At 51.6% G+C, this 17,386-nt stretch overlaps 1 protein-coding gene across 1 annotated transcript; it reads left to right on the forward strand.

The window, feature by feature from the left end:
• The first annotated feature begins 2,527 nt into the window (after positions 1-2,527).
• On the forward strand, positions 2,528-7,287 carry En2 (engrailed homeobox 2). Its single transcript, XM_051152212.1, has 2 exons — positions 2,528-3,247; positions 6,196-7,287. Exons 1-2 carry the CDS (start codon positions 2,599-2,601, stop codon positions 6,510-6,512), a joined length of 966 nt encoding a protein of 321 aa, XP_051008169.1. The 5' UTR covers positions 2,528-2,598; the 3' UTR covers positions 6,513-7,287.
• Positions 7,288-17,386: the final 10,099 nt, after the last annotated feature.

The raw sequence follows: 17,386 nt of genomic DNA on the forward strand, positions 1-17,386 counted from the left end.
GGACCCAATAGGTATTTTCTTAGAAAAAAAAAAAAATTTGGTGAGAACTCCCTCAAATGAAAAGAAAAAAAAAAAAAAACAGACCGGAAGAGACACCATTCCCTCTAAACACTGAGTGGCTTCTTAGACACTAGGTCTGTCTCCAACACTCCCACAGTAAGGCCACCCCCAGTAGCCTGAGCTAAAACTTGTGGAGGGCAGTGTCCTTGTGAGCTGGCTTCCCCTGGAGGAGCAGCCTTTGGGAATTGTTGCCCCTGGTGAAACCTGCCAGGCAGACAGTGTGGGCGTGGCTTGGTGTGGGTGCCCAAGTCCAGACCTAACTACCAGCCTCCAGATAGTCTGGCAGGCCCTGATCCAACTTGCCCTTCCCCAGGACCTGGCAGCTTCTTACAAGTGGCCACCTGGGCTTCAGGTATGGTGGCCAACAGGCACGGTTTATGAACAACAGCAGCCCGGGGGCCAGTCACCCAGCAAGGCAAGCCTTGGACCTCTCTCTGCTCTGATCCCAGGCTGGCTGAGGACTTGGCCAGCACTCCTGTGCTGTCCACTACCCTTTTGGGTGTTTCTCAAAGTTAATAGATTTCCATTAAAATGCCTTTTTGTTTTTTTTAAATAGCGGGGCTAGCCTGTAGAAACCAGTATGTTTGGTAGGGGAGAGAAACGCAAACTGGAAGGACCCTGGGGGACATTGGGAAAGAGAATGGAGAAGGGCCATTCTGTCAGCAACTGGACAGCAGTTTAGAGGGGGAAGAAAGGCAAGAGAAGGGGAAACAAATTGGGGCCCCCCACTCTGTCACAGCATTCCTATTCTTTCAAATTAGCCTTGCTTTCTTGCAAAACCAGCTTAAATGTTTTAAGACAAAGGTAATGAGATGGGTGGCCTGGTGGGTTGGGGAACTCTGATGGCTGGGGGAGGGGTGAATTGCCCGCACAGCTGCATTCAAGATCACTTTTGGGGTGGATGATGGTTTAGGGTTTGAATAGCAGTCATCATTACTTTCTAAAAATAGATATTGTGTTATAACCCTTCTCAGATTATTTCTTCATCTCTTTTTCCTTAAATAGAGCCCTAAATTCTATTCTTGAATAGATGAAGATCTGTGTTCAGGTTCCTGGTGGAGCTACTGTCCAAGGGTGGACTCTTTCCTTAAACATGTGCCTCCTGCACAGGCACAGGCACGCAAGCAAAGAGTAGGAGCAAGAGCACCTCGGGCTCTCGCCCGGCGATTAGGACTCAATGCTGCCAACCAAAGTCAAATGTAAGTGACAATTTTCTCCTCCACCAGCAAGGAAAGAGGGTTACAAACCTCCCTTTGTATCTCGGCAGCTCATTTAATCTTATTTATGCATTTTTGTGCAAGGAATTGTGGGATCTCTTCCCACCCTAAACAATATGGGAATGTTAAAAATAATAATCTTTCAGCGCGTGTCCACTTAGGCGTAGCAGTGACCTGGCGGGACTGTCACAAGGCCCCTCCGTTTCTCGAACAGAGTGGAGACCGAAGAAGTGGGAACTAGCATAGCAGACTCTACAGCAGATCTGCCTGGGTTATAGGCACCCGCGCCCGGAACCCAGAGCAGGGCCGCTTTAAGGGGGGGAGGGGACGTGGCAGCGGGGGAGGGGCGACAGGCGGTTCCTGTCACCAAGCTGCCGCCGGCGCGTCACGTGGATGCGCGGCGCAGCGGCCATTGGCCCGAGGCACGTGTCCAGGAGACCGGCCCGCGACGTCACTCGAGGGGGCTCTGTTAAAAATAAGAACAAAAATCCAGAGTGAAAGTGTCTCAGGTTGCGCTAAGTGGCCTGAAAATTTCCCAAGCCCGCGTTAAAGCAGAGGCGGAGAGGGCGCGCAGACTGGGAGGGAGCGCAGGAGGCCCAGCCCGGCCCGGCCTCCCGCCCCTCACCCATGCGGCTCGGGCCGCGGTGCTGCGCGGGGCTCAGCGGGGGCGCAGCCGCTCGCCCGTGGGGCGCCCCGGCCCGCAGCGGGGCGGCGGCCTGGCGCGGGGAGCCCCGGGGCGGGCGGAGCGCAGCGCGGGCCCGTGGGCCTCCATGTGCGTGCTGGCGGCGGCGGGTACCCTGAGCGCTCGCGCCCCGCAGCCTCGAGGGCGGACCAGGACAGGCGGGTGGCCAGGGCCGAGCGGTGGCGGCTCGAGCGGGCCCAGGCGGCGGTAAGCGCGAGGAGCGCGCTGCCTGCATGCGTGCAGCTCTGGCCGGCGGTGGCCGAGGCGGCGGCGCCGGAGCCGGGGACAGCTGGCCACAGAGAGGAGCGCGGAGCGGCACAGGCGTCCCACGGCCCCGCAGGAGTGCGGTGACCGTCTAGAGCCGGGTGCGTCACCAAAATCGAGACCTGCCTCCTTTGAATCTCCCCGCGCCCTGGCAGCCAGGAGACTGGTTATTTGCGAACGCACTTCGTGGATCCGAACGTGGCTCGGCTCGGAGCGCTCCCAGCGACCTGTAGGACTCCAGCCCTGGCCACGGCCGCCACTCGCGCCCTTGGAAGACTGGGCTGGGTAGGGGCGCGCGGGTGTTTGCCGCAGGTCGGCAGGAGGTTGCTTTGGAGGTGGGCCGCTGGAGAGAAGGTTTGGGGTTGTCTGTGAAGCATGGAGGAGAATGATTCCAAGCCCAGTGAGGCGGCGGAAGCGCAGAGACAGCCGGAATCTAGCCCCAGCGGCGGCTCGGGCGGCGGCAGCAGCCCAAGCGATTCAGACACCAGCCGCCGGCGAGCTCTGATGCTGCCCGCGGTCCTGCAGGCGCCAGGCAACCACCAGCATCCGCATCGCATCACCAACTTCTTCATCGATAACATCCTGCGGCCTGAGTTCGGCCGCCGAAAGGACGCGGGGACTTGCTGTGCCGGCGCAAGAGGAGGCGAAGGCGGCGCTGGTGGTACAGAGGGAGGCAGTGGTGCAGGCGGGGCCGAACAGTTCCTGGGGTCAGGCACCAGAGAGTCTCGGCCGAACCCAGCGTGCGCACCCAGCGCCGGAGGACCGCTCTCTGCTGGTGGCGCAGACTCCGCGGCTGACGGAGAAGGCGGCTCCAAGACCTTATCCCTGCACGGTGGTGCTAAAAAACTCGGCGACCCCGGGGGTTCCTTGGATGGAGCGCTCAAGGCCCGGGGTTTGGGCGGCGGTGATCTGTCTGTGAGCTCCGACTCGGACAGCTCGCAAGCCAGCGCCACCCTGGGCACGCAGCCCATGCTCTGGCCAGCTTGGGTCTACTGCACGCGCTACTCGGACCGACCTTCTTCAGGTGAGCCCATGGGACCAGGAGTCCCAGCCATCTTTGAGGAGGCCCGCGGGGCCTGGGAGGGCGCTTCCTGGGACATTTACAAGAGGAAAAGAATCACATTTTCTCTGACACACACACACACACAAAGACGCACACTCCTTACCGACAGTGGTACTGTCGGTGGACAGAGCAGCAGCTAGGGAGTTGGAAGGACTGGGTTCTAGGGACACAGACTTAGGACAGTAAAAAAGAAATCTCTCTCTCTCTCTCTCTCTCTCTCTCTCTCTCTCTCTCTCTCTCTCTCTCTCTCCTTCCCTCCCTCCCTCTCCCTCTCTCTTGGCAAAGTCTGGACCCCGTATACTCTCTGCCATCCCCAGGCTCAGAGTGTTCCAGAACCAATTCTTTCAAGGCTGTGTGCTCTATTCCACTCTTGGCCTAGGGTGACCGCTGCGGAGGAGCAGGGGAAGGACTGCAGGAAGTGGTGAAAACTGAGACACTTTTTCCCCCATTGTCACTTTTTTGGCGGACCATATAGTACCAGCATAGCATTCTGCCAGCATGCAGCTTGAAGAAGGTGCAGCCGTCTCGGAGCCCTCATCCCCCCCCCCCAGGCAGAAAGGAATCTTCAAAGGTTTTATGGTGTTGCCGAAAGTGAGGAAGAAGCAGCCTTCAGAGGGGGTGTGAGGAGGTTTGGGGCATATTTTCTTCATTCATTTACAATTTTTGAGTCCCTGTAGAAACCACCATCCGCATACGATGAGGGTCTGAGGATAGGAAGCGCCATTAGCAGCTGGTTTCATTTACCCAAGAGCTGAGTGAGGCCCCCCCGCTCACCGCCGAATCCTCAGTTGTGTTACCGGTGTCCTTTACTTATGTCTATAGCAAAACTAGGATGCTCTCGACTGCCTTCTCGCAGCATCCTGTATGTGTCTGGTGAAATCAATTTTTTTTTCCTGCTAGACCTGAAATTTGCTCCATTGTTCTCGCCTCCCTCCTTTGTTAATATTTAATTAACATATAGGCTCACAAAGCCGACTGGCCTCGAGTCGCGGTAGTCTTTGTGCAGCGCCCGCTCGTAAGTCCGGGCCGCGCCAAGCCCTGGTAGCCGGAATCCTGCAGCACGGCCCGCGTGGCTCGCCTCGCAGCTTTTCCAGGCTTAACGAAACCCCTTCCCTCTAAGTAATGCTCCAGTCCTGGGCGTTTAAGGAAGAAATGAGGTGCAGAGGGCACTTGCTGAGGTTTGGCTCTATTTCCGAGTCCCGAAAGTGTTTGCTTTTAAAAAGAGAATTCACAGGAAGGGGAACCGAAAGTATGGGTTTCAGATCTTCTTTCTCGGAAATAAGAGTTTTTGGAGTCTGGAGTGTGTGTTATAGACCACGAACCCCAGGGTGGAGAAGACTGGAGGACAGAGACCATGTTCTTCCCAGGGAGGGAACCAGAGGAGTCTGAGAGCCGCTCCGGAAATGAAAGGTCAGGAATGGGCAAGCCAGGCCTCTTCCGTGGTCTCAGCCTCCAGTCCTAGTATCTCTGAGGGTCCCACGGTCGAGCCGCGGCTCTAGAAGCCTCACTGGCTGGTGAAAGCCAGGTCCGAGGGGGCCCGAGCCCCTTGCTCCCTTGTCTTCTGCATGGATGCAGAGGTGACTGTGTGTGTGACCGTGGGTACACCTAAAACACCAGGAGTTGGATCTGCACTGTCCTGAATCTCCTCTGTTGCCCACAGACTATTTTTTGGGTTTGTCCTGTGTTGAGAGCACCCAGGCCCCAGCCCTGGCTCTGCTAGCCAGCCCTGGCTCTGCTAGCCGCCCCTGACGCCTGGGTGACCCACCGCTGCGCTGGGAACCGGTTGGGGGTGTCGAGTGTCGAACAGCCTGCGCCTTTAGCCGTCCCCGCAGCGCAGGGCAGCGCTTTCGGGGCGGCCCTGATGGAGAAGGGTCGGGCCCTCTCCAACCTCTTCCACTTCTAACGGAAGGGGCCTCGATGGAGGGGCGGCAAAGTGCCTCCAAAGTTGATTCACGGCTCCTTGCACAGAGAAAGATTAAGCCAGTGGCCTGGCTGGTCTTTCCCGCTCCCTGTGAACCTGGTGATAGCGGAGAACCTTCTATCCTTTCCTTTGGTCCTGGGACCCTACCTCCTGTCACACTTGCCCCAAACACTGGAAATTCCATAGGAAGAAGGGGTGGGGGTGGGGATGACCAGAGAAGAACCGTTTGTGAGGAAGCTCTTGGGAAGGCCATTTTATGTTCTTCACTTCAGATGAGGCTGCCCCAGGTCTGAGGTGGGGGGGGGGCGGGCGTGAGAAGGACGAGCCACCAGGGTCAGCATCACAGGAAGAGCCAGGCCCCTCTCCTGGAGAGAAGGCCTAAAGTGGGGAGATGCCAGTGACTCAGTAAAAGATGTGGTTGCTCCATCGGAAGTCCTTCAAGGAAAAAATGAACTTGGGCTCACCAGGGGACTCAAGTTCTGGCTCAGCCCTGGCCCACCCTTGTGAACCCTACTGCTTTTGGCATCCTGTAGGAGGTGATGGAGGGAGGGGGACAGGATTCCCTTATGACTGACTAGCCTACCCTGTTCTTTAATCTTACCCCTCTCACCTACCTCACCCTTTTTGCTGGGACAGTCTTGGAAAGTGATAAGGGGAGAAACAACACACACACACACACACACACACACACACACACACACACACACACAAACACAGCCAGAAAGTTTTTGGTTGGGCATTCATTCTTCAGTTAGCTTTTGTTAGGATCTCCCCATTTTTCTTCCAATCAGTGGCGCATACCCAACCTGAAATTTAGCACCCCCCCCCACCCCCGCCTCCCCAACACTTAACCCACACTGTTCAGCCCTGTGTGGCTTGAGTCCTTTCTCCTCCTTAAGTCTATGCAACCTCTCAAGCTTGGGTGACTGGGCTGCCGGTAAACACGGTAACCTCTCCCCCCCCCCCCCCTCTCCTCCGTGCCACCCAGGTCCCAGGTCCCGAAAACCAAAGAAGAAGAACCCGAACAAAGAGGACAAGCGGCCCCGCACCGCCTTCACCGCTGAGCAGCTGCAGAGGCTCAAGGCTGAGTTTCAGACCAACAGGTACCTGACGGAGCAGCGGCGCCAGAGTCTGGCCCAGGAGCTCAGTCTCAATGAGTCCCAGATCAAGATCTGGTTCCAGAACAAGCGGGCCAAAATCAAGAAAGCCACGGGCAACAAGAACACCCTGGCGGTGCACCTCATGGCGCAGGGCCTGTACAACCATTCCACCACGGCCAAGGAGGGCAAGTCGGACAGCGAGTAGGGCGGACAGGGCGGGCAGGCCGGCCAGGTCTAGGGCCACGCGAAACAATGCAATAATTTAAAAACCGTGAACAAAGGGCCAGTGTATAAAGATTATACCAGCATTATCTGTGAAAATCCCGTGTATTAGCTATGGTTCTACAAAAATCTGTGTATATATAATTTACAGGTGGTGTAAAATCCAAGATATCTGACTATAAAATATTTTTTGAGTTTTTTTTTTTGTTTAAGAGGTTATGCTAATTTTATGCTATTATTATTCTTTCTGCAAAGGGGGGCTGCCTAGGGTTTCGAATCTTTTTCTTTCCTCCTGCCTTCCTTCTTTTCTTTTATTCCCTAAGCTCCATTGTGGGACATCTGACACTTTCTGCCCCTCCCTCCCCCGAAAGAAAAAAAATTTAAAACAACTTGCTAAAGTCCAAAGATTTTTATTGCTGCATTTCACAGGACTGTGAACCGAATAAATAGCTCCTATTTGGTCTGTGAGCTCTGCCGCTTGCTTTGTGCTGGCATGGCCAACAGTGTAGGAAGTGCCAGCCCGGTGATGGGGGAGCTCTGGACTCCGGTGGGGAGAGAGGGGGCAGGAAGACCTCCAGGCACCTGCCTCCTACTGCCTCTCTTCCCAAACCGCCTCAGAGGCCCTCTCTGGCCACCACCGTGCGTCTGCGTCTGTGTCGATGACCCCTGTCCCGCCACAGCCCCCTAGTGACCTACTAGCGCCAACTCTCCCACCTCAGGCACTGAAGACAGTGCTTGGGGCCTGGGGAGAAGTGGGAGTGTGATCTGAAGGCTTGAAGGCCTTGCTGCCTACAGGGACAGCTAGCTCTGACCCAAAAGCCCAGCCAAGGTGGGCCTTGGGGCCTGGCAAAGTGAGTTGGCATGTCTTCCTTTCTTTTTTCTTCCCTCTTTTTTTCTTTTTCACTTACTTTTGAGTGGTAAATACATGTATGTGTACATACCGTGTATGCATGTGCACGCACACCCCAGGCCTGTGTGAAGCTGGGGTTCTGGAGCTCGCAGCCACCTTGACTTTCAAAGGAACTCGGAACCCTCCTGAATCTAGAGGAAGTATGTAAATAGTCATTTCTTATCGATTTTTGTCCTTTTTTTTGTTTTTTTTAAAAGAAAATATACATTTTATTTTTGAAGGTGTGGTACTGTGTAAATTAAATATATTCAATATATCCCTCACCAAGTACATATATATATATATAAGCAAACACATTATATATAACTTCACAATGTCTTCTGTTTAGTGTATGGGAAAAGGTGTCCAAATGTCCACCTGGGCCAGCACTATGGCTGCCTGCTGAGGACTGATGGTGGATTTCTCTCTTTGCCTTAAACCTCTTTATTTCACTGCGCCAATACTTTCACTTTGTACATATTAGTGCCAACCTTCTGAAAAGGAAGTTATAAAAACAAAAGTTGTAATTTAAGAGTCTGTGAATAACCATCTGCTGCTTGGGAATCAGTGAAACAACATGCCTTTTAGCAGGAAGCAAATCTGTCTTTTTTTTAAGTTTATAAAATGTGCATTTTACAGTATCAAATATTTATAACCTTATGAGAAATGGATGAATGTGAATGTTCCCTACTCACAACTGTGGCTATCAAAATTGTGAACATTCCAACCTGTGCATTTTGTGTGTTTAAATTCTTAAAAGTTACATTAAATAAAAAAGAAACAACTCTTTATTATAAAATGCTGGCTGCAGAAGGTGGACTTTTTCCATGTTGTGTTTCTAAGCCCAGGAACCACTTTAAGGTGGTCTCTCCAGCGCCAAGTGTTGCACTTACCCGAGAAACAAGAGGAGATTGTTTCTTTTAAATAATAACCTTCCAATATCTAGTGTGTAAGCACAGAATGGAGGACAAAGTAGTTTCTGTCCCCACTTAGTCTCCAGGAGGAATGGTTCAAAGCACACTGCTGCTTCCACACCCTGGAACATCTCACTGTATAAAACCTAAAAGGTCTCCTTAACAGCCCCCCTTAAGTGCTGGGGTGCAAGTGCTCACTGCAGGAACATGCTGGGTGGATTTGTGCTCCTTAAGAGACACTCTCTTCACCAAAAGCTATTTTTGTCTCCCCCTACTTCTAACCCCCAAAGCTAAGGAAGGGACTGGCTCTGAAGTATCTGAATCTGAAGCAGGCTGTTCTACAGTTCATGGAGCTGAACTGCTGAGCTGCTGTATTCCCAAACTTGTTTGGCTTGAAAGAAAGTTGGGGTTTGTTTTGTTTGTTTGTTTGTTTTTGTTTTTTTCTCTCCCAGGAAGAGAACTCAGCCAAGGAGTGCCTGTTGCCAAGGGTGACCTTCTAGGCCATCAGGGACTCCCAGGTGGATAAGTGGGGGGGGGGGGGGGGCACTGCTCCTGCCACTCAGGGAACTGTCAAGGAAGAGAGTTGGGCCCACTTTGAGGGCACCAAATACCTCAATGCCACTCCCCAGGAGTGTTCCAGGGTCATTGTGAGGGTGAGGGTGACACTGTCCCTTCTTCATGACCTTATCTTCTACACATCTCTGAGAGTTTAGGTTCAAAAACACTGCCACAATTTACATTACTCTGTTGGACTCTCTCCTGTTTTAATAAAAACACAGCAAGAACCATCTTCTCTCCAAATCATAACACTGGCAGAGAGGGCAGGGTACACTTTTTTGTTTGTTTGTTTGTTTTTTGTTTGTTTGTTTTTTGTTTTTTTGTGAAGTAATGAGTTCCTCCGGGGCAGTCAAGTACATGCCAGTCTGACAATAATGCCAGGCTTTCCATTTTGTTTTGTTTTTGTTTTTATTTGTTATATCTGTGATAGCCCCCTCCCCCCATGGGCCTTCAGATCCTTGGTGTCCTTGCCCTCTGCTCTGGCATGTGTTACTTTTTCTTCAATAACAAGTAAGCAGAACCTATGACTTACGATAGATAGCCTTTGCTGTGCTAGCATTGCTCTCTCCCACCAGTTGGGAGGCCAAGGTGTCTTAGGAGGTACTGCAGATTCTGCAATTCTGACCTTGCCTCTCTGCAGCTCTGTGTGCTTTGGAGAAGGACAGGGAACCAGTCACTGGGCCCTGGCTAGAAGCTCACCCTGCCCTGTGGGAGGCAGGAAGTCCAAGTGGGAGAGGAAAGTCCTTTGGTTCATCAAGAAATCCTTGCTTTTGGGATCTCAATCGCTCTCCTGTCCTGGGCCTTGGGATGTCTCTGCCTCACCCAAGCTGAGCCCATTCTACTGTTCTCAAAACACACTGAAACCAGGGGAGTGCCTGGGAATCTAACCCAAGGATAGCTATGACCTTCAGGCAGGGCGCGTGCTCGCGCGCACACACGCGCGCGCGCGCGCGCACACACACACACACACACACACACACAGCAATGATGCTGACTGAGAAAGCCCAGTTATAGCAGGTGCTCTTTCTGACCTGGCTCTGACAGTAGCAGTCTTAAGAGTAGACTCTGGAGTCAACTCTGCCCTAAGGATGTCCGGTATGGACCTGGATCCTGTTTCCTTTTAAGGAAGGTATAAAGGAGTCTCCCAGGTGACTCCCAGCTTGATCTCACAGAGTTCCAAGTTTGGGCTTCGTTTTGTTGTTGTTGTTTTTTGTTTTTGTTTTTGTTGATTTTTTTGTTTTGTTTTGTTTTTCCTTAAGTGGACAAGACAAATGTAGGGACACTCTGGCTGCTTGACACTGGTATATCTGATACACAAATACCAAGGCCCTATGTATACAAACTTTCCAGCCCTACCCCCCCTCCCCAGCTCAGCCTGGAAGTTTATTGGCAGGCCTCTGCTAAAAGTCATTCTGTCCCTCGCCTATTTAATATCCGACCTCTCCAGTCTCTTTTTTGCCCAAGCCCTTCTCCTAGAACCTCCAGGAGAGTCCCGGGTCCACCGAAAACTACAGCCTGCCAGGGGAAGCCTACTTGCACGGAGGTTAATAAGGACTGACTGAGACACAGGGCTGTGGCACCACCCCCAAGGCAAGGACTGCCGAGCAAGGCGGAAATCACCCTTCTGAGACTGATCCATCCCCACCTCTGAGCTCCCCACGCGGGGCCTTGCGGCTGGGAACCCCTTCTTTGCGCCTTAGTTCCATCCCTGTGGAGACTAGGCTGTGTCTAGGCCTGGAAGTAGGGAGCGGGCAGCCACAGAGGGGTTCAGCGTTGGGTCCCTCGGACTTTAGGGCAGCACCAGGCACACAGAGTGCTGGTGTGCGCCTCACAGTTGCTCGGTTGGAACCCTGAGTAGACCATGCCTGTTTTTATTAATAACCTCAAATACCTAATTATACTTATGCTGCCTGCCCATGGAAAAGAAAAGGGCATTCTTGAAATCGCCAGAAATGTAATAATATTCATTAAAGTAGTTCCTAATTATATGATTTAATCAAGTGTGGTGGGCCCTCGCTTTGCTCTTGCCTGCAAGAAATCCGAGGATGGCGTTACTTATTGTTGGCGGTTGTACTGGCCTCGTCTTGGCCGCTAGTAAGTCTGCCAGTTCCTCAGCTAAAACCCTGTCTTCTCAGATGGATTTGAGGGCGACCCCTCTTAAGTGGAAGCAGGGTTCTCCTGGAAGTATTACTTAGTTGCAAGTACCTGTTAAGATTTAGGCCTAGTTCCTAGACCCGAGCTACTCCCAGAGCAGGGTAGGGCTTTCTTCAGGCTCTAGGGATCGTTTGTGTTTCAGGGGGGAAACCAGGGAGGCTCTGGGAAAGCAAAACTTCGGGTCCCGCCCCCTCCAGGGCCCAGTATTGCCCAGTGCCTGGAGCAGAAACAAAGAGTGACACAGAGAGAGAGAGAGAGATCTGCCTCCCGGCTGCCTTTTTACCCCCTTAGCCTGGAAGGCGTCCCAGCGAGCCTTTCCCCTATGTCCCCACCCCCAAGACACAGGAAAGAAGAGCCAAAGGCCCGTTTGCCCGCGTGGCTGTCGTGCCCGCGCCACCTGTTCTTTACAGAAAGGCTTAGATGGACAGCTCAGGAGGGAAGGGCCAGGTTCTAGCCAGCCTTGGGTCCTCTGTAGGAGTCAGGAATGGTGGCGGTCACTGTTTGCAGGACCGTCTGGGAAAAGAACCAGGCGCCCCCGGCCGCTGCTTGCTGCTTGATTCCTCTGTCCAGACCTGAAACTTGGCCGCGTGGTCCCCGCGCGCTGCCTGCGGAAGGGGCCGCCTTCGCTCCTTTCAGCCGGCGCGTTGGGGTTCTCGCCTCCCGCCAAGTCCTTTGTCTGGATGGGGCTCCGTCAGGCTCTGTCACCGCGGCTTGCCCTCCTCCTTTCCCCCAACCTCTACCCCCTCCACTCACTTCCTTTCCTCTTTTCTCTCCTCCTTGGATGGATAGTCACAGGCCCCAGCTGCAGTGCAAGGAGCTGCTGCCCCTCCCGATGCGACTGCCCGCTTCCCCGCGGATCGCTAGGACGTCCCTCGGTGCCCTGGGGTCTTGCTTCTGAGATTACCCTTTAGACTAAAACTTGTCTCTTGGTACTGGAGAGCTTTGCTCTTCATTCTCAGCAACAGCAATGCATCGAACTAAGGACGCTGGGGTTTCGTTATATCTAGGACTAAAGAGAAAAGGCACAATTGCCTGCTCTTTGCAAAATTCTGCTCCTGCCAACCACCCATTACTATGGGCTCCCCCCGGTTTTTTGTTTTGTTTTTGTTTTGTTTTGTTTTGCAATAAAATGGCAGCATCCACCATCTTAACCGGTTTCCCCTGTATATTTCCTGTGGTGACATTAAACAATGTTGTGGACTCATCGCCATTGCTCATCTTCAGAACTCCTCTGGCACTTTCCTTTCTCGCCCTCGCCCCACTTCCTTCAGTCTCCGTTCCACTGCCAACCTGAGCACCTGGAAGTAAGGCTCCTCCTCATACCACCGCCTCCTCGTGGCTTCCCGGGCTAAAACCTCCAGGTGAGAGTTGAGATTTTTCCAGTCACCCAAGTGACTGGCGATGGCGATGCTTACTTGCTGGCATCTGTTCATATAGGGAAAGATTGGAGCCTACAGAGAAGACATAAGGCTGAGCCTCCTACAAGTGGCCTGGGGACCACTTGGTTCTACATTTTTCATCCAAATACTTCTATTATGTCCCTGAGTGTTATAAGAAAGGGGGCTCTATGGAAAGCAACAGAGTTTTGCTCGTTTATTGTGACTTTGTAGTTGCTGTTTTGAAGGCAGGGACAAAGCGTGGGCATGCTATGCATGTACTCTGCCACTGAGCTACACTCCTAGCCTCAGGTTTTGACAGCAGATAGTTCTGTGTTCAAATCCCAGCCCTGAAGCTTACTTTCTGCGCTGGTGTGTTATAGACTCCCGGGGAGTGGAGTCATTCTTTCTCAAACAGAAAGAACATCTACCTAATGGGTTTCCTGCAAGGGCTTTTTGTGTGCTAATGAGCACAAAGGCCTGGTGTTGAATAGGCTCAGCAAGCAGGAGGCTTACCGGCTTCCCCTCCTCCGCTGGTGAGGCTCTAGGCTGCCTCACAGCTGCGCCCTCCCAGCACAGGTGCCTGGGTGCTTCGGGCACCCACATTTTGCTTGCTTTTGCTCGCCAGTGTGACATCTGTGCAGTTGTCTAGGCCAAAGAGAGAGAGAGAGAGAGAGAGAGAGAGAGAGAGAGAGAGAGAGAGAGAGAGAACGGATAGATAGAAGATACTGCTAGGAGAGGCATGTTTGAGGACAGTCTGATCTAGTCAATAAGACTTTCTCACAGAGGGAGGAGGAGAAAGAAGAAGGGGCGGAGAGGGAGCGATGAAGGAAGAGGAGGAAGAGGAAAAGGAGAGAAGAAAAAGGAAAAGAGAAAGAAAAACCCACCTGGTCACAGAAAGTGGGACAGTGACAGGAAGTAAAGAAATATGACAGGACTTTCTAGCACTTGCCAGAAATGCTGCTTCCCCACACTTCTGGAAACAGCTAATTGTTTTTGTTTTTCTGTTTTTTTTTTTTTTAATAGAATGCAAGCAAATACACCCACCTTCATGCCGCAGTGTGATTCACTTATTTTTGAGCCAGAGTCCCAGGTATCCCAGGCTGGCCTCACACTTTCTACACAGTCAGCGGCGACCTTGAATGTTTGATCCTCCTGCCTCTGTTACCCAGTGCTAGAACCAGGACCCACCACATCCGGGTTACTTGGTACTGACGATGAACTCATGGCTTCATGCATGCTAGTTAACCTGTAACTCTTGAACTACACTCCAATCCCTCCCACCCCCCCCCCCGCCCCACTCAAAGGTTTGGTTTTGTTGGTTCCTGTTGGTGACTGAACCAATGACTTTTCCTAGCATTCTAAGACCCTCCAGCTCCGTGACCCTAGCTCCATTTCAGCATGTACAGTCCTGAAGAGCACACATTGCTCTTGACTTTAGGATAGGCAAAGCACTCTGCCCTGGGTTTCTACTGCAAGCATATAACTTTCGTGCAGCTTGTTTTCTGGTCCACTTGAAATTTTCGGCCTTGAGTAGAGGCTGCTCTCCTAATGAGGCCAGCTTTACCCCAATCACAGAAAGGAGAGCCCCCAAACCAAGCTGCATAACTGAAGGTCACCCTGGCCCTTGTTTGTGGGTGGCAGTCTGTGCACACCCCTTGCATTAAGCCGTTCCACCATGTGGCTCTTCCCACAGAAACGAATGGGCATCCTTGTGATATGATGAGCTATTCAACACTGAAGGCTCTAACTAACCCTTTTCAATTAATTGATGTTCCTATAGCTAAAAGCATAACAGGCTTTGATTACATGCTAACTAGAATGGAGCATAATCCTGAGTTAATTATGTGGAGATAATTTTATAATTATATCATTCCATTTAAGAGGAAATGTGTTGTTAACTTCCAATTTTAACAGAAGTGACAATTCAAAAAATAACCACAATCCTGCACCCGGCAAAGGCCTCTTGGGCTGTGTCCTGGCAAACAGTAAGCAGTGGTCACTTGTGAGTGAGAGAAAGTGGAAAGCACTCCCTGAGGAACCACAGAGGGGGCTTGTCTGTGGAGCCCAACACTGCCCTTGCTGGCTCCCTTGTGCTATCACCGTCTTCTCTTCTGTTTCCAGCAGCTTGGATGTACAAATGATGCCCAAAAGACAGCTGAGTCCTGGGAGAACGCCCGGGTCCTTGAGGCACTCCAATGGGATATCAATGGATTCTGAACATGAACCAAAAGTCAATGCCCAAGCACCCCATAGTGGACCCATTTCCATTTCTTGCAGAGAGTAGCTGCCACAAACTGTTAGACCAAGCATGATGGGCATGCTACCCTATCCAAGATACTCCTCTGTCCTCCTCTGTGTCATCACCCTCCAGGCACACTGGAAGAGGCTTCTGATCACATTGGAGGAAGGAGACTATATCCGCTATCATCCCAGGGTGACTTTGGACCTCCTCTGATGACTGGTTGACCTTTCCAAGCAGTTCTGAGGGACATGTGGTAGCTGGCCACATTATGGTCAGCGTGGTCACTTGTGAGTGAAAAACTGGAAGGCAGTCCCTGGGAGATTGATTTCAGCTCAGGCCTTGAGTGGGCAAAGTCCAGTACTGCCCTTGCCAGTGCTAAGCTGCCCATCCTTGTTTCTGTTATGGGCAGCTCCCCAGCTCTGGAGAGAGAGAGAGAGAGAGAGAGAGAGAGAGAGAGAGAGAGAGAGAGAGAGAGAGAGAGAGAGAGAGAGGGAGGGAGGGAGATATTTAGAGAGAGATTTACTTGTAATGATCTAATTTTTCCTTTAAGGTAATCAAAGATCAATGAAAGTCAAGAAATTTTCTTTAATGGACAACACTTCCTAATAGTGAGGTAGCTGGGTGGAGGCTCACCATGTGTGTGGAGAGAGCTATGAGGACATGGGAGTACCATATGGAAATGAGAATAGCTTGTGAAGGGAGAAAGTGATGCCAATCCACAGGAGTCAAGGCCCAGGCAGCTCTCGTCCCTGGCACCCAAGGCCCTTATTCCTGGTTCCAGAGGGACACAGTACCCACCCTCTGGGGTTGGTGGAAGTTACACACTCCCTTCCACACAGGTAGAAACAGCTATGGGCCCCAAATCTCGATCCATCCACTGCTTTGACTCCATGAAGATTTGTAGTTCCCTACTCCACCCCAACAACACCCTTCCCTTCCCCCCACAGGGACATTTTCCATTCGTACTTTTTAAAGAAATGCTTCCTGGTCAAACCTGAATACGCAATGAGGTGCTGGAGCTTTGTGGCGGAAATATAATTAAACTGGTGAGAGATGTAAAAGATGAAGACGGCGGATGACATCAGCCTGATTTCACACTTGGCAGTCGGATAGCTGGGCCCAAGCCGCTCTTGCCACGCAAGGCAGATCAAAGTGCCCTGCCACCACTAAAAAGGCAAAAGGAGACTTAAGTATGCTAATCCCCAGGACAAATATATTTTAATCTTGTTAGAATACAAGTTAATGCTGCGGTGCAGTGGCTGAACTTGGTCAGGCAGTAGAGACCCATTTTTTATTTTAGCTATGAATGAGGTGCACCTCTTGGTTTTATTCATCAGCAATAAAAGTACATTCACAAAATGAACCCCTCTTTGCACTGTGTCTCCTTCCACCTTAAGCTTCCCCGACCAGGGGGCACAGATCCTGGAAGCCCTGGATGGGCCTGGTCCTTGAATGAGATCATCTCTCCATAGCCTTTCTTCACAGGGTCCTGACAGCTCAGCTCATTTGGCAGAAGAGAAAGAGGGAAACTCTGAAATTAATTAAAAGATCCTCCTAAGCCATCCGTTTCCCTTTAGGCCTGTGGTTTGACAACCAGACCCATGCTTTCTCTTGGCCCCTCTCACTTTAATTTTTACAACGTCAATTTTCATTACTATTAATTATTTGCTGAGCTCCAACTGTATATTTGGTGCGGCCTGATTAGCACGAAGCTCTTAGGTTTAACCTCCCGTGATGGTGAGTGTGAAGGTCTCTGTGTGTGTGTGTGTGTGAGAGAGAGAGAGAGAGAGAGAGAGAGAGAGAGAGAGAGAGAGAGAGAGAGAGAGAGAGAAGAGAAAAAAAATCACCTATAATGCCTCCCTTGAAATACAACCATGGGTACAATACTGTACAGAGTCGCAAATGTATCTGAACAGCTGCCTGTGAGGCAGAGTGTGTGAGAGACAAGAGTGCGCTGGTGCCCTGCGCGCGCAGCTGAGCTGTGAGGTCACCGAAGGTTAAACTGCCCTACAGAACCTGCCTGCTGAATATTGCTGATGGCAGCCGCCTAAAAGGCAATTTCTGTCTCTCTCTGCTCCAGGGTGTGTTAGAATTCCATCCGCCTCAGGCAGAAACCTGGCTTCCCCCGACTGGGAGCTTCTCCTGCCTGCATCCCATACCAGTAGAGTGGGGCAGGCAAAGCAGAGACAGCCAGTCTCCCGGACCTGGTGAAAGGGGCCATTAAGCTGCAGCTACAAAGTAAGCAGGCACAGCATTACCTAAACACAGCACTGAATGACAGAATTCAAAGTGCTTGGGGAGAGAAACTAAAGCAAGCTAAGCCATCAGCAAGCAGAGATCTGAAAGAGAATCCCACAGTCCTGGTCCTGTCTGCCCTCTCAACTCCCCAAGCATTCTGCCACCTTTAAAGATGCCCTACTGCCCTCCTCCTGTGTCTGCTTCCCAAGCCAAGATTTCCAGGTTTTTTTGTTTTTTGTTTTTTTGTTTTGGTTTGTTTGTTTTTACACCCTTTTGACTTTGTTGGTTATTTGCTTGTAGTACTGGGGGTATAACCCAGAGCACGACACATGCTAATGAAGGGCTGTGTCGCTGAGCCAGAGTTCAGCCCTTGTTCTGTCTTAAATAGTCATAGTACCTAAAGCGTATTGCGTGTCCGCTGTGTGCCAGGGTATTCATTCACCAGGACCCCTGTAAATGGTGCTGCAGGCTAGGAGACTTAAA

The sequence above is a fragment of the Acomys russatus genome, chromosome 10 (genome assembly GCF_903995435.1).
Source record: "Acomys russatus chromosome 10, mAcoRus1.1, whole genome shotgun sequence".
Taxonomy (NCBI): Eukaryota; Metazoa; Chordata; class Mammalia; order Rodentia; family Muridae; genus Acomys; species Acomys russatus.

Coding starts and splice junctions, on each gene's coding strand:
- En2 (XM_051152212.1), top strand. CDS start 2,599: ATGGAGGAGAATGATTCCAAGCCCAGTGAGGCGGCGGAAGCGCAGAGA. Junction 3,248..6,195: donor CTCGGACCGACCTTCTTCAG/GTGAGCCCATGG, acceptor CGTGCCACCCAG/GTCCCAGGTCCCGAAAACCA.